Source organism: Lacerta agilis, chromosome 3 (assembly GCF_009819535.1).
Source record: "Lacerta agilis isolate rLacAgi1 chromosome 3, rLacAgi1.pri, whole genome shotgun sequence".
NCBI classification, from domain to species: domain Eukaryota; kingdom Metazoa; phylum Chordata; class Lepidosauria; order Squamata; family Lacertidae; genus Lacerta; species Lacerta agilis.
This window is the reverse complement of record NC_046314.1, coordinates 50,869,183-50,886,466: the sequence shown is the minus strand read 5'-3', so window position 1 is coordinate 50,886,466 and position 17,284 is coordinate 50,869,183. Positions and strand designations below refer to the sequence as shown.

Genomic DNA, 17,284 nt, shown 5'->3' with positions numbered 1-17,284 from the left:
GCTTATTTCTGAGCAATACGATTTTCTTTTTAATGACTCGAACTATAGTAGTTTCCAGCTCTATCAATACATGTAGTTTTATGATATAAATTAACTATTTGGAATGGTTGCCTTAAGTATCCTAACATGCCTTGAATCACCAAGTTTTAATTTTAACTAGTAGTAGTAGTAGTAACAACACAATTTAAACTTTTGAGAATATGCTCTCTTTGCTTCTGTTGCTTTTCTATGCCTTGCTTTTGATTATATTCAGCACTGCAAACAGGAACCATGGAAACCAACCGATCACCTGTCCTTGCTCTGTTAGTGCCAATTGTTTTGCCTAAACACGAAAATGTCCTTCTGCCAGTGTATTATGGACAACAAATGTTAGCCAGCTGTACTGTTAATTTTAATAACCTAAACCATGGAGGGAGGGCTGTGGCTGAAAACAACCCACTTTTGTTTTCTAAAGTGGCCACAAAAAAACATAGTATCCCTTCAGGATTGCTTTTTAATAAAGGCCTCTTTCACTGTTTCAGCCAACATTCACTGAAATATGAGTTTAAGTATCAGTTGAATGTTACATGTCAGTGAGAAGGCAGCACAGGGCATGTGCACTGAGAATTAAGGTGGCAAAATCCTATAAGCATGTACCTGGAAGTAAGCCTCATTTACCTCAGTGGGACTGACATTTGTGTAAATAACACAGTGATCTAGGGTGCAGACACAGTGCACATTTAAAACACGTTATTACCCCCCCCCCCAAATCCTGCGAAATTTAGTTTGTTAAAGGTGCTTGGAATTGTAGCTCTGTGAGGGGTAAACTACGGTTCCCAGGATTCTTTGGGGGAAATCATGACTCATAAAGCGGTATAAGAGTGCTTTAATTTACAGCAGAATATTGGTATTACAGAAAATGAGAGTTTTGAGGAGGGATTTGAAGGAAGTAAAGGAGGCAGATCAAGGCAAAAGGGCAGAATAGGAGAAAGGGCAGAGTTATTTTGGGAAGCAGTAAACCTCTTAGTGGTGGAGCTGGATATGCAAATAACCCAGGTAGGGATGCACCATGATTTAGAGATAGCAGAGTGAAACAGCTGTTCCAAGGAAAGAAACAACTTTGCTCCAAGTGAGTGGAGTTCTGTCATGTTAATTGTATGCATTATATAAAAATGTTTAGACTGGATAAACACTGAACTTGTTTTCACTGTCCTGCAAATAAATACTTTACAGCTGCGTGTCAACAGTGTATGTCAATCCGGGGAGTGGTGACAAGAAATTTTCCGCACCGGGTACCACCTGACCTTCCTACGCCTCGGGGGGGGGGCAATTTTTTTTTTGCCCCCCGGGTACCAATTTACCTTGCTAAGCCCCTGCTTCAGAAAAATCGAATATTAAAAATGTTCAGATAGGTTTTGCTCACAGTAGACCAAAGGAATTAATGAACTTAACTTAGTAATGTTCATTAATTTTGTGGAATATACTCTGAGTAAAACTTAGTTAAATACCACCCCAAATATTGCTGAAGTTGCACTGTGAAATAGAAGTTGTGAAAAATGGGGCTAACTTGGATTCAATATGTAAGATAGTCTTAAATCTTGATGTTTGTGAGAATGTCCGGAAACAGTATCAACTTCTTAGATTGTATGTGACCTAAGATCTAGTTATGACTAAACGGGTGAAACCTATAAAGAATTACAGGCAGTTCAAGGACCTGCTATGCTCTAACATCAGAAAGAGAATCAAGAATGTTTTTTAACCAAATGTGGCATTTTCCACATCTAAGGCTTTGTGGTTTAATATTAACAAAGCAATAAAAAGATTGCTTGACTGTAAAATACCCCTTGATCTTCTGTTATTACAGTGACATATAAAATAATTGATAGGCACTGAAGATTGTTATGCTAATTGCTGCTAAAATTATCTATGCCAAGCACTAGATGGACTGGGAGTTTCCCACAACTGCACAATGGCAAACTAAAGTGCACAAGCAGGCAAATAGGTTCAAAGAACAGGTTTTGAAAGGTAATGAAAAAGTGTAACATTTTAAATTAAAATTCACATATGTTTTTTGATTATTGGTGTAACAAAGCACGTACAGGAATTCACAATAATCATGTATTTAGTTTGTTATAAATCAATATTGATGATTTTTTTTTTGTATATGGATGTGTATCATGCATATGTATGTCCCTATAGATTACATAGCAATGACAAAAAGAAAAGAAAAAAAGAGTGACATTTGTATAATTTAGTAGCAATAAATGTCAGCTCCTATCTTCAACTGGAGGCAATATCTGTCATATATCCAAATGTACTTTGCCCTGCCTTGTAAACAAGGATTTAAAGAAATAAAAAGAAATCAGCTGCATATTGACTTCTAGGAGCACGATAACACAATCCTATGCACGTCTACTCAGAAGTAAGTCTGAATGAGTTTCATGGGGCTTACTCCCATTGTAGCATGAGAGGTTTTAAATCAGGTGAAATCGCATAAGAAATTACCCTTTGAAAGAATGCAATATGTTAAAACCTGATTATTCCAACGATTGCAAGCAGGGCATTCAGAAAGTGATTGTCTGAAGAAAAGGATAACGTATGAATATACATTGATATAATGAGATATGCTAGGCTACTTTTGTGAGGGAATTCAAGCTTCAAAGCATGTACCATTTGGAGTAAAGATTGGAGTAAAGCCGTGAACAAGGATCTCTGTGTAACTGGGGATGGGTGAGCACTGATGTGTCCATGACATGGCCCTCTGAAAGAAAAAGTTGCCACAGGACCTCTGGCCTAAGCTTTCTAACATTCTATGAGGTGCCTGAGAGAGAGAAATCTCTCCAAGAACACCCTGTTGCCCATCACTGCTTTCCAAGATGGCACCTGTTTCCTCAGGTCTCTGTTCTACATTCTAGCCCCAGGCTTGATCTGGCATTTTAAGGGGAAATATTTTTTTTCAGATGGAAAAAGTAAGATGAAATACTGAAATATTGAAGCCACTGCTTTTCTCAGTGACTAGCATTGCCTCTTTGTGGATATGCTCTCCGTTTCCCTTCCTATACTCTTCCTTCTGTTTTCTGTCTTCACCTACATTGCGACCAAAAATAACTCTCCTTTATTAAGATGCTTAAGTGGGTGGTAGTGAATAATAGTCTCTAGATGTCATGCTTTAAATGCGCAGGTACCTCTTATTTGTTGTTACAATAATTAGGTTATTCAGCTGCATGGCTTGGACCAACAAGCATGATTCATAACCTTACATATCAACTGGATTATGTACAAAGAATAATAAATTATGCAGGCCAACATAGCTGTCTCTGAAAACCTGAAGGACTGGTTTTCTGCAGATCAAAAATGGGTTTTGATTATGAGGATTAAGTGATCAAAATGTGATCTGTTTGTGTACTTAAAAAAAACACCTCTTCTTTAGTGGGTCCCTACTTCAGGTTTTTGTCTTTCCTTTGGTAATACTAAATGGCAGAAGTTTTCATAAAATTTCTGGGGGGGAAATTTTATTTGCTTCGTGGGTTAAAAAAAATTTTTTTTTTTGCTTAAATCAGACTAAGGACTGATTCCTATGGTTCATGCTTTTTATCAGTGATGACGCTACAGGAAATGGATGAACAAAGTTCACAAATAAATGGAAGGGCGTAAATTACCTGCAAATAGAGGTGATAAGTTAGGATAGTGCAAAGGTGTATTGGCACAATTAACGGCATGAGATAAGAAAAAAGGGGAAGGATTACAATGTCATTCCATAAATGTGTTCACATTAAAATGTCCCCCCCCCCCTAATCACCTGCATATAGAATCCTCCCTAAAATGAGGAACCATCAAATTTAGGGATTCTGGAGAATCCATTTATCATTTCCACCTTGGACTCTTGAAGTCAGTCCATGAATCTAGTCAATATGAACTCTTGGATATGGGTTGGTGTGAAGGTTTGGGTTTACCGTAATGTCCTGCCTTGGACCACTTCTCTATTCACTCTAGTATGTTTAAGAACAGCAGTGCTGTATCAGGAATGATGGTGGTCGAGACAATAATCCCAAGGATCTTATCTGAAAATAATTTCACTTTGGGACATTCCCACGATGGATGAAATAATTTTCCAACTATCCTGCAGCCCCTCCAACAAGTTGAGGGCAGAAGATTATTGATCAATGCAAGTGGGGGGGCTATGATGCCATCTGTGTATCAGTTTCACTTTCCCTTGGGTTTGAGTTGAGGATACAGCCATTTGAAGTGGCAGCACTAAAAGCCCTGTGCTACACCACCCTGTAAACTGTGGAGGCAAGTTCTTCCATTTGGAGTTGATGCTAGTGATGAGGTGTCCTAGATAGAGCAATGAATGAGTGTAGACATCCTTGGCCTGTGTCCTTTCTGCTGGCAGCTAATAAGCATACCACATAAAAAAAATACTGCCACTTCCCAGATACCAATATCCAGTCTCATTTTAATTAGGGCAGCTTGCCATTAAAAAGGCAAACCACCCTGTTCATATGTAGTCACCAGTTAAATATTCAGCTGAAACAATCAAGAAAGAGCTGCGATGTGAGTCAGAACAATACACTCAACTAAAAACAAAACAAAAGCCATAACACCACAAGCAATTCTTGATCGCTGGATTACTGTTCAAAGAGTTTTGACTGGTGTGCCGACTTCTAAGCTTTGATATACAAAGGGCCTCTCTCCGTCTCTCTCTGCCTCCATTTCAGCCACTTGACTTATAAATGATCTCTTTTCCTGGTATTAGAAGATAAAAGTAAAGCTGTAATGAGAACTCCCCCTCCCCACTTTTTTTTTACTTTGTGTACGCTTTGGTGATCCAATTTTAGCCGTGCAATTACATTTTATCTGTGTGAAGGCAACCCTACCATTAGATGACAAAAATGTTCCCTGTGCTAGGCAAACAACGGCTCTGTTATAAATGCAGTTAAGATAGTAGCTTTAGATTCCTGTTTGCGCCTTCTCCAAATATGTGTCAAGCCCTTCAAAACTGATTTCCAGTTAGGGCTAAGATAAAAATACCAACAGCTCCCTGATCCTTCTCTGCATTGCGATTATGTTTTTGGCACTCATTTATATTTGGGAAGCATTTGTGTAGGGATGCCATTGACCCTGTGGAGGGCTGTACAGTTTCATCTTCATTCCTGTAAAATGGGATGCAAATCTGGGACGCCATCTTTCAGGTTCACACTGCCATATGAGTCACGTGACCCACATGAGATTGCACCCCCCGAAAAATACTTTTTCAGGCACAGCACACCAAAATGTGCATCCCAACCTCCTCTCTTGTGTGTACAGTGACAAATAAAAGCCACTTGAAACTCCACAGGGGGAAATTAGCAATACTACTACTACTACTACTGCCACTACCACCACCAATTTATTATTTATACCCCACCCATCTGGCTTGGTTTCCCCAGCCACTCTGGGCAGCTCCTAACAGAATATTAATAATAATAATAACAAAAAGTGATAAAACACCAAACACTAAAAACTTCCCTAAACATGGCTGCCTTTAGATGTCTTCTAAAAGTCAGTTGTTTATTTCCTTGACATCTGATGGGAGGGCGTTCCACAGGACGGGTGCCACTACTGAGAAGGCCCTTTGCCTGGTTCCCTGTAACCTTGCTTCTTGCAGTGAGGGAACCGCCAGAAGGCCCTCGGCGCTGGACCTCAATGTCCGAGCTGAACATTATCATCAAGTTGATAATGTGCACATAGTTATAGCTTTCATGCCCACATATCCTCCTGGATCATCACATTACGCCATCCTGTTTGATATATTGACTTGTTGCTCTCACATTCCCATTGGAAACATAGATACTCTTTATTCAGGTAGGTTTCTGTGTTGGTCTGATGCTGTTGAAATACATTAAAAAAAATTAAAAAAATTGTCCAGTAGCATCTTAGAGACCAACTAATTTTGTTCTTGGTATAAGCTTTCGTGTGCATGCACACTTCTTCATGGACTTCGATTTCATGCGGCTCAATGTGGTGCCTTCCATGGTTCTAGATTCAGGTAGGTAGCCGTGTATAAATACTCTTTAGTCGCTCAGGACCTGTAAGTACCAGTTGTATGAAGCAGCTTCCAAGAACACGCTGATAGACCTGCTCTCTGGATGTCATAGACACATAGGGCTCTCTCCACTGCAATGAGAACTCTAGCACTTCTTTATTCTAGCACCTCTTTCATCTTCCCTGCTCCATTTCTCTTAAAAGGGTGGTGAAAATGACATTACTTTTATAAACTGTCATCTCTGCAATATTATGGAGAAAACAATGAGGTGTTTTGTAGATTATAGTTTTGCGTGTACTAATAGAAACTGCATCTAGAAATCAATGTCATGAGAGGTGGGAAACTGAAAACTGTGAGTGAATCATGTAAAACAATTTCCTATTTGCTAAGAAGGCTGGACATGCCCTTATACTGAAGCCAACATTCACTGAACCCGTTATTATTTCCTCATTCCTTCTAGAAACGTTACTCATAGTTGAATGCTTGTTAAAATAAATAAGTCACTGTTGTTTCAAAGGCTTCCTTTTGGAATCCACTTTACTTCCTGCTATATGGTCTAAATTTGTCGATCCACTTTTGACCTTCACATGGGAAACTCTCAGGAATTTCACCTGCCTATCCACCTGCAGTGCCAGAATAACGCCATGGCTTGTGATGCCTACTGCTGGTGGTATCGGGCATGTTGGCATAATACAGCAAGTTTGCAGTCACTGCAACAACTCATGTTTTCCATGATTGTGCCTTTTCTGGTTTATTGCAGGGACAATACTTTAGTTGGGTATGGGGTGGAGCTGCGCTGATGTTGCTGCAGCTTACCTGGATATATCTGAGGAAGGGCAAGGTGGCAGCAAAGCTGGAGCTGTGCAGGTGCAGATATGGGAATGTTGGATTGGCTTTGCTGCTGCAACTTTACCAGGGGTGTAAGAAGGCACTGGTTTCCATTCTGACCTGTATTTATCACACACAGCACTGTTTCCGTTCCAGTTTGGCTTCCATCAAAAACAAAAGCAATGCAATTCACCTCACTGTTTTTTGTGGCAGAATTTTACGTATTTAACTATGTAATCATTTACTACATTATTTCACACCATTCATTTCAACACAGTGGAAACACAATGCAAATTGCAGATTGTTTGCAGACTGAAAGCAGCAGTGTTTCTCAGTTGTATTCACCGGATTGATTTCCAATCTAGACGTGGAACAAATCGGCAAACATCGACAATTGACACTCTAGTTTCTGTTCGAATTCCCAGCCATTCCTAACCTGCACAGTCCTAACCTCACTGCTGCACTGCCCCAACCCTGTCTAGATAGAATGGATTTACGAAAGAACCCATGTGAAACTGGCATGGATCAGAAAAAGGCTACGGTAATCTGTCAATTCCTAGGGGGTGGGTGGTTGAAGACATAAAAGATTTATAATGGCTTGGTTTGTTTGATAATAGGAACCATCAGCCATGCTGGCATGGAGGGAACAGTTGCAGGATGACAGGGGTGTGATGTCACCACAGGAAAAATGTTGGAGTGTAATGTTCGGCACTCCCTCTTGCAAAACTCAGGTTGTAAATATGTGTCAAAATTTATTAAAGACTCTAGTCTCCACTGTGCCTCATTTAAAAATAATACAAACCCTGGTTAAGCTCCAATTTTGCTATCACTTAGCAGAGATGGAGGTGACCCCATACTAATTGGGGGTATGGCCTTTCTCTCTTACATAGGCCATACAATAACAACCATCTGTCCCATCAGCAAAGAAAGAGGCAGATAAACTACAATCCAAGTCCACCACCATGTCCTGCTTGTTTCTCTTACCTCTTTGGGCTGGCTCTCTCCATCACAAACAGACAATGTGAGGACTGGATGTACCAGCAATTCAAAAGTTGTTTGGGGACTGACAAATCTGTTTTTCTTTGTATCATTCTCTGTGCTCTGAAAGAGGCGAAGGATGGAGGGACTTCTAAACCTTCTCAAGTGTGTGTGTGTGTGTGTGTGTGTGAGAGAGAGAGAGAGAGAGAGAGAGAGGGAGGGAGGGAGGGAGGGAGGGAGGGAGAAACTTGAATAATGGTGTGTGTGTATATAAGGCCATGAAGTGAATATGTAAAATTTTATGTTTCCCAGCCACTTACATTTTCTCTCTTTTAACATTTTGTATAGTTAACCACAACTTGCTTCTTACCTTTACTATTCATACTTACAATTACATTGTGTACCGTTTATCAAGAGTGATAGATACTTATTCCTTACATATTATTGAATTATATATTATTGACTAAAGAAATAAAAAGAAATATTATATAAGAGTGATAGGTATATAATTTGGAGTAAAGCTTTGTTCTTAGGTCAATAGCAATATTTTGTACTGTCTAAAAATGTAGTCAAACGTTTGTTTTAATCTGTTTTGTGATTTGTTTGGTTGGGCTACTTTGTGAATCTTTTAAATCAACTGCTGCATACCCAGATGAAAATCAGCAGTGAGGCTTTTAACCTGCTGCTGCTGCTGCTGATAAATAATAATAATAATTTTATATCTGCCTTTCCCCTCTGATGGGACTCAAGACACCTTACAGATAAAAACAAGAATAACTAAAAACATAGAAAATGCAATCATTAAAAACACTGAAACATTAATAGAATTAAAACTGTATCCATTTACCTGATCTCCCATCATGGATGTCACTGAAGCCTAACTTGCCCATGGGGCAAATGCACCGCTGGGACTGTGGCATTGGCTCTGCCACTGTGTTTTCACCATGCTGGCCTTGCCCCTATCCCTCTAAGTAGGATGTAGTGACACTGGTGATGGGAGTCAGGCAAAGTGCCATCACCCCAGTGACCACTACTGGTGAAAATTAATGCATTACCCAGCATTCCTCAATTACATTTATGGCTAATAGCAGCTTCGTAACTTTAGTATCCTTGATCTCTAAAACCCCTCTCTAAATTTATTAATGGTGTTCGTTACTGATGAGCTTTGTTAACAGATTCTAAATAGGTCGTTTTAAGTATTGTTTTTATTGTGATGGTTGTTTTCTATTATAAGGTACTCTGGGCTCCTCTTCTGAAGAAGGGCAGGATAAAAAGCAAATGCTTTGCATGCGTTCAATAATGCCATTCGTTTGTTTCCAGCTGCTCTTCAAGTGCCCAACACAAACATAACTTTGGCCATTAACTAGTTCTATGGCTTTCTTTCTGTTTTAGGTGGTTTTTTGGTGGTATTAAACGAGTGGATGCTGAGAAACGGCTGCTGTATCCTGAAAATCAGGATGGAGCTTTCCTAATCAGAAACAGCGAAAGTCTAACGGGTGATTTCTCCCTTTCAGGTATGATTACAATTTTCTCTTTCTTCACACACACACACACAGTCTTGACCTCATTTCTCCTGGGTTTTTTCCTGAAAAATCTCTATGATTATTTCTTTCACAAAGGTACATGAACTGGCAATAACTGTTAGAACTTAATAACTTTTAAAAACTATTTTAAATTGGGGGGGGGGGGAGGTTTGCTTATAATTGAATATGTGAACTAACAGTGCAAGCTTATACTTACCTGCTCTTAAGTAAGCGCCACTGCATAGGGCTCACCCAAAACATTTTGTTACCTGCAGTTGAGGATAAGATGGCAGCTTCAGCTTTCCATCGGGAATTTTAAAATGTCTAATGTTTTACTTTTTTATGTGCTCTAAGCCACCCAGAGTGGCTGGAGAAACCCAGCCAGATGGGTGGGGTATTATTATTATTATTATTATTATTATTATTATTTTCTTCCATGTACTAAAGTCGACTAGACTAGCATGATGGTTAAAAACTCAGTTTACACGAAGACCCCTAAAGGTGCCTGCCAACTGTATGCAAATAGTATGGGTTGCCAGTTGGGCACTTGTAATATGGAATGAGAGCTCCAATCACATAGACTCCCATCTATGTGTACACCCTGTACCATTTGAAACCCATTTTGTCTCTCAGTGAATTCTGGGCAATGTAGTTTACGCCTCATGGAGTTAAAATCCCCAGCAATCCTTAACAAACCACTGTGCCCAGAATTCTTTCAATGTGCTTTAAAGGTATAGTGTGTACACACCTGCCACTCCGCTACTGACAGCCATCAAGGTCCGAGGTAACGATGAAGTTGGAACTAAGCATGGCATATTTAGGCACATTGCCTAAATAGTGCATGGCACTTAACAGCTGTAACCTCCTGGCATTTGGGAGCTTGGGTGAGCATGGAAAGCCCCAATGCATAAAGTTTTTGTTTTTGTTTTTTAAAAAATTGATTTAATATTTCAATCTATGAGTCCTCTTTGGGTTATAAATAGGGCTACTCTACCCCAGAGGTGTCTAAAAATAACGCCTATTGGAAGTATAATGTGCAATAATGGTCAGCTTGCCATTCTGAATGGCTATCTATCTATCTATCTATCTAATGACAGAATCATGACATTTTCCTTATCAGACAAGAATACGCACATGCGTGTCTCCGAGATTAGTATGCATATAAAATAATTTTGTACCGTTTTATTAGGCACCATATGGTACCATATGCAATTAATACATGATGGTAAATAAATAGGGATATAAAGGTCTTACCGAGCAAGCAAAATTATAAGAAGTCAATGTAATTTTATTCTGGGGTGAGTTATCCTTATTTCAAGCTTCATTCAAGAGCATGGCTATTTCTAGCTGAGGAAGCCCATGCCTGGCAGAGGGAAAACAAAGCTTTAAAACAGAGTTTAACTTTGGCTGGGGGTTCCCAGTTGCATCCACTAGAAATATATGTGTTTTTAAATTATTATTATTATTATTATTATTATTCCCCTGTCATTACATAATACGCCATTCAGGGCATAAGCTCATAAGACTGGGTCACTGGAGACTCATTTAGGAGGAAAGTTTCCTGGCTGGATACTTGACTATATTATATTATGATGTGTGTTGTTTTTATGCAAGTCTGAGGCAATTCACAATGCCTTCCTTAAGGGAAGGGTCGTAGTTCAGTGGAAGGGGATCTGCTTTGCTTGCAGAAGACTTCAGGTTCCATCTCTGGCACCTGTGGGTAGAGCTGGGAAATGTTCCCTGCCTGGATGCTGGAGAGCACCTGCCAGTTGGAATGAACAACACTGAACTACAGTGGTACCTCTAGTTACGAACTTAATTCTTTCCGGAGGTCCGTTCTTAACCTGAAACTGTTCTTAACTTTCCATTCATAACCTGAAACTGTTCTTAGTGCTTTCGCTAATGGGGCCTCTTGTTGCCACTGTGCGCCGGCACTCGATTTCCGTTCTCATTCTGGGGCAAAGTTCTCAACTTGAGATAACTCTTCCAGGTTAGTGGAGTTTGTAACCTGAGGTGTTTGTAACCCGAAGTACCACTGTAAATGGCTCAACATCCTGACTTGGAATAAGGCAGTTTTTCCTCTGTTCCTTCATTTTTATTTTTCTAGTACGGGATGGGAAGGTTGTGAAGCACTACCGAATCCGACGTCTGGACAATGGTGGCTTTTTTGTGACGAAAAGGAAAACTTTCCCAACCTTGAATGCTTTTGTCAGATACTACAGTCGTTCCAGCGACGGGCTGTGCGTAAAGCTTGGGAGGCCATGTGTAAAGGTAGAGCTAATTCAGGACATTTTCCTTTCATAAAGGAGTGAACTTTTGGTGATTGAATTGATAAGCACTTAACCCTCCTTCCAGCCATGATCATAGTTTAGGAAATCATACATAACTGCACCGTGATATGGGATAGCATATCAATGATAATGAAAACAAGAGAGCCATGCAATGTTTGAGAAGTAATTGTGTTGCCTGGGGGAGAACATGCCAACATGCTATTTATGAAGTCACAGTATAAATCCATATTGAGATGGAATCACCACCCTCATAACTCTAGCTGTCTATAAGTACTGAATGAAATGCAAGAACTCAGAACCCCATCAGATTCCTACAGGCAACATTTCGTTATTCTAATCTAAAAGCTTGCCTGGTTTTCTCTCTCTCTTCCTAATCTAGGGATATAAGAATCTTTCAGATTCTAAAAGAAGTATCTCCATTGTCCTCCCCTGAACCCATTCCAATCTGTCTACAAAGTTAAAGAGACCACAACCAAAAGCAAATCCCACTGAGACAAAAACACACACAACTGATTCACATCAGAGACCCTGCTATGTGCCCATCTATGAGAGGCATCAATTTGGTGGGTATGGGGGAAAGGGCTTCCTTGGCAGTGGCCCCACAACTGTGAATTGGCTTCCAAGTGAGATCATGCAAGCCTCTCTCCACCCACCAGATTTTCCAGCAGCATCTGAAGGACATCTGTTCTCTGCCACTGTTATGGAGCAGTTTTAAGTGGGCTGCTAATGTGGCAATGTTGTTTTATGCTGTTTATACTGTGTCTCACAGCTGTGCTGAGCAGACTGTAGCTTTTGTGTGTTGGCAAATGTTAAGGTATGGGGCTGTTTTATAACTGAAAGTTTAAAATTGCGCTTTGCATCGTTGCTCTATGCTCTGCTTGCTGCTTTGTGAGGAGATCCTTCTAAAAAGTGGAATGAAAATCTATTTTTTAAAAGTAAAGAAATAAGTCAAACAAAGATGGAACATACAACAGTGTTGCCTATGATTGCACAGCTTTTGATTATCCTTGAAAAAAGGTCCTATCTCCTGAAAGCAGTACAGATTGCATGTAAGCGAAATAAACATTTTCAAATAATGTTAATTTTCAAACAGTGTTAAGTAATAATAACGGTCCCCTCCCTCACTATATTTAAGGATCTGGTGACTTCTGTTTCAGTGTATCTGAAGAAGTGTGCATGCACACGAAAGCTCATACCAAGAACAAACTCAGTTGGTCTCTAAGGTGCTACTGGAAAGAATTTTCTATTTTGTTTTGAATAACGGTCTTGTAACTGTAACTTGGGCAACTACCCCTTGATTTCTATCTGAAGAAGTGTGCATGCACACAAAAGCTCATACCAAGAACAAACTTAGTTGATCTCTAAGGTGCTACTGGAAGGAATCTTTTATTTTATTTTGTTTTGATTTCTATGGACTGTATTGATTCTACTACACAAGTTGACCTTTTTATTTTTGATGGGACGGCTGTGCATTTGGGTCCATACATTATATCAGGGGAGTGGGAGACACAGCAGAATGGATCCTACCCTTTCCTGTCAACATAAAATGTAAAAAGCTCCCAGAGTGTGCAGGTCTCTGCCACTCCCTATGATAACATAAATCCTCAGAAAATGAATCAGTACTGGCGTATAGCCAGTGTAGGAAGAAGGGATGGTGCCGTGGCTTCTGTGGTAATGTGAAGAACCCAGCAGTAAACAGGGACAGTCCACCCGTCACTGCCTGTTTCTGCCAGTTCACACTGCAGGGGACCATTGTGGGACCAGGAAGAGGTACCAGCTCTTGATGTCTTTGAAACTGATGTGTCGAAATGATGCTTCCGTTTTAAAAAATAAATAAAAATAACATAGAAAATGGAGATTGACAGCAAGGAAGTAGCTCTGGCCTTTAGGATCTGCTGTCCAAAGCAATGGTTTCCCTCCGCTTCATCATTAAGACCGGACCTTCCTGTTTTTATGGGAGAAAGTGCCACATAAAGAGGCACCTGGCTGCTTGTGGGAAGTTCTCTTTGGTTTACTGCCCCCACATTCTGTTTAGCACACACTCTCTGAAATCAGTATACTTGGATAGATACAGTTGTTTTGGTTTTTTTTTTTTTAAAAGAAAAGCACATAATTTATGTGTGCCTTTTTAATCCTATGCAGACAGAAGTTCCAGCAACTTACGATTTGTCATACCAAACTGTGGATCAGTGGGAGATAGACCGAAATTCTCTACAGCTCTTAAAGAGACTAGGATCTGGCCAGTTTGGCGAGGTTTGGGAAGGCTTATGGAACAATACCACACCGGTGGCAATTAAGACGCTGAAACCAGGTATGTCGAAGAACATCTCTGACTATTTCACCATCAAAATCTGCATAAAATCTAAATATAGTCGTTATTTCAGCAAGATTTACTTCAGTGTATGGATGGTTGAGAGCACTGACAAACAAACTGAAAATGCTATTTGTAGCCTTCATTGTGTATACTGCATTTCCTGCTCATTGAAGCATTGAATTCGATTATTCTGCTAGCAATTTTTATTTTGTTTTTGGTGCAAAAGATCTTACACAATCAAGAACTAAGGACAAATAGATTCACTGTCGGAGTAGATGATGAAAATAAAACTGGTTCAATCTTCTGCTCATGGCAGATATTATTTTAAAGCATATGATGGTTCTTTTTCTTTATGTTATTGAAAATGCACCCAGAACCGCAGCTATTTACTGTTAAGATTAATTTCCATCAGTCTATTTCCTCCATTCTTTTAAAAGCTCTTATGTACAAGGATATCAGTCTGGAGTGCCTTCTTAGATATGTGCAAGAGTTTTTGCAAACCCAGAGGGGCTTTTTCAGTTCTCTATCCAAGCAACAATTTTTCCTTCTCGCCCTATGTTGTGAGTGCCTTTTTAAACTTAGGGGAGTGAAAGCTTGTGATGCAATATGATGTTTGGAAAAATACCCACTGCAACCCTTTTTTGGATCAAGGTTAGGGGATTCCTCTGAACCTGGTGGGGCGAGGGCTCATTTGGGCTCTTTTCAGGGCTTCTCACCTATTTGATGATCATACGTTTGGAGAATCTAGTTGCTCCATTTGTCACAATTTTCAGTTTTGCCAGTTATTTAGCCATGCACTGAATGAATAGCCTAAAGCAAGCCACTTTCCCAGTTATGAAGTAACAATACACCACACATAAGGATAAATGAGAGAAGCTTGCAAACACCATGTGGCGTTTACTAGGACTAATACTAAGGCAGCTGTGATCATTTGCACTTACACAGCATCAATGTCAACAGATAATGCTTTTAGGAATACAGTATAATAGTGTTGTTCAATTGTATCTGCATTCCCTATTCAACAGACATCTTCTGCTTATGTATTTACATATTCTCGAAAACCTAATAAAAGATATTCCCAAAAAGGTGAAAATGGAGAAACAAATGCTAATGTAGCCATTTCTAGTGGCATCCCTAAACACTCCACCCACCAATCATGTCATTGTTCACTGATGTTGTTCCCCATGCAAATAAGGAACCAATCAACACATAGCTGCAACATCATCATTATATTGGCCTAGAGCAGGGGTGGGAAATATCAAGCTTGTGGACTTCTCAGTGTGCCCCCCACAACTCTCCCCAAACCACTCTCTTCAAGCCAAACCCTTAGCTGATACAGCTTTTGCACCCTCCAGAATTGCTTATGCTGGAATGTGTCATTGAACTCTGATAACCCTTCTTGTTTGCCTGAATGGTAAGTGGAGAGGGGTATCTGGCTGTATGGAGTCCATTATAGTTTCCAATTCCTCTCAATCATAAATTCTCTTAGATCTATTTGCAGTGCTAAAATGTGATTAGTGACATGACATTTTGGGCAGAGCGATGGTGCAACTGAAGCTAGTGGCCACAGGATTTCACTTTAGTTTTTATTAAAGAGAAAAGCAAATAGCCACTGTCCTTTGAAAAAAAATCACTGGCAAGATTTACTTAAATTCTCCTGGCAATATATGGTACATGGGGGATTTGAAAGTAATATCAGATGTATTTGTTCAAACCGTGTATATCATGTGTTGTCTTTTAAAAATTGATTGTATTAACAGGCCTGGGAAAAACATCTATTTGTTTTAATTCATGTCTTTAAAGCACTTAGAACACTTTATTTACAACTTATCATAAATATTTTTTTAAAATTTATTTTCATGTTGGCAGATGATTGGAAAGGCACCTGTCAAAGACTTGTTGAAATATATGCCCTTTATTGTACACAGTGTTGGTCTATTATAGAAGTGTAATAATAAAATATTTATTGTGAAGTAGGGGAGGAAACAATCTATCCATTTAATAAAAGATAGCATAGGGACATTATTTCTAGGAACACTGATGGTTGCAATGCTGCACAATTAAAAGAGTTTCATAAGATAAAACTGCATTTACTCCAAACCATCCTCCATACCAAAGATTGGTTAAAAATTGATCTTTGATCCTGCAAATGCTGGATTAAAAGTCTAAATGATTAGTCTGCAGCCTCTACATTTTAGAAAGGGCTTCAATTAACCTCGCAGAGAGAGGCACAAGATTCCTAATTAAACTGGCAGCAATCTTCATAAAAGCAATGCAGTCCCGTGAAGCATTCAGATATTTTATTAATACATCCATGTTGGGTTTGTATTCCCCACCCCCACCCCCCACCCCCCAAAAATGCTGCCAGATGCACTTGTAAGACAGGTTCACCCATCATGTTGTAACAGCTATTTATATGTACGTTGGCACCAGCTCCGCTGCTGGATTCAATTGCTGTTGAATATTTTCCAGAAGCCCTTTAATTTTCCAGAAGCTCTTGTAAGAAAGGGGTGGGTGGGTTTCACACAAAATAATGCCTTGCGAGAGCAGGCTACATTCCATACTGACTGTCCAATGGATATTTAGCTAGAGACATGACCAGAACAACACTCTCCTTCTTGTGTTACCCAGGAACAGGTATTTAGTGGTACAGTACTATGTTGCCTCTGACACTGGATCCAATGGTGCCATCAGAACTAGTTGCCATGAATATCTTATCTGTTTAATCCCCCTTTAAAGGTGTCCAAGTGAGTGGTGCTCACTGTGTTGTGTAGCTAATTTCCCAATTTAATTAACTGTGCTGTGTGAAGAACTAATTCCTTTTCTTTGTTCTCTATTCACCTTTATTGGTTGTAAGGTCCTTGGTTAGTTGCTCATGAGTAAGCTGGCAAACTCTTGAGTTTTCTTTTAAGAGTTTTATTGTGAATACTGTGTACAGTGCAGAGCTAACAAGTTCATGTCTGTATCAAGCGTTGGCAGAATCCGGGAATAGCCCCTTCCGGTTCTGACCCCAACAAAAGAGTTTCTGTATATGAAAACCCTGCCTTCCATCCTTTTGTTTCACCCCTTGATGCCTTTGGGGCGACGCAAATTGTGTGCCTCCTTCATCGCCCCTTGGGCTAGCTAGGGGAATGCAGTGTCTCTCTGGCACCCTCAGAGCCTCGACCCTCCATCCCTTGAGACCCATGCCCCTCCCAGCTGGAAGCCTCGCTGCTCCCTCCGCTGCCAGAGGAGGTGCTGCTGGTCAGGTGGGGCCGGGGCTCTCTGTAGCATCCTGAGAGCCCTTCCACCACCTCGCGCTGTACCAGGGACAGTTCCCTGACATTGGTTGATCCCAAGTTCTAGT

At 40.0% G+C, this 17,284-nt stretch overlaps 1 protein-coding gene across 1 annotated transcript in view; it reads left to right on the top strand.

Moving 5' to 3' along the window:
- The window catches only part of FRK (fyn related Src family tyrosine kinase), a 34,251-nt gene that overhangs the window by 5,747 nt on the left and 11,220 nt on the right, over nucleotides 1-17,284 (top strand). Inside the window, exons 2-4 of the mRNA XM_033143637.1 lie at nucleotides 9,203-9,324; nucleotides 11,441-11,604; nucleotides 13,767-13,935. Coding sequence (XP_032999528.1) covers nucleotides 9,203-9,324; nucleotides 11,441-11,604; nucleotides 13,767-13,935 — 455 coding nt within the window. The remainder of the gene's footprint in view (nucleotides 1-9,202; nucleotides 9,325-11,440; nucleotides 11,605-13,766; nucleotides 13,936-17,284) is intronic.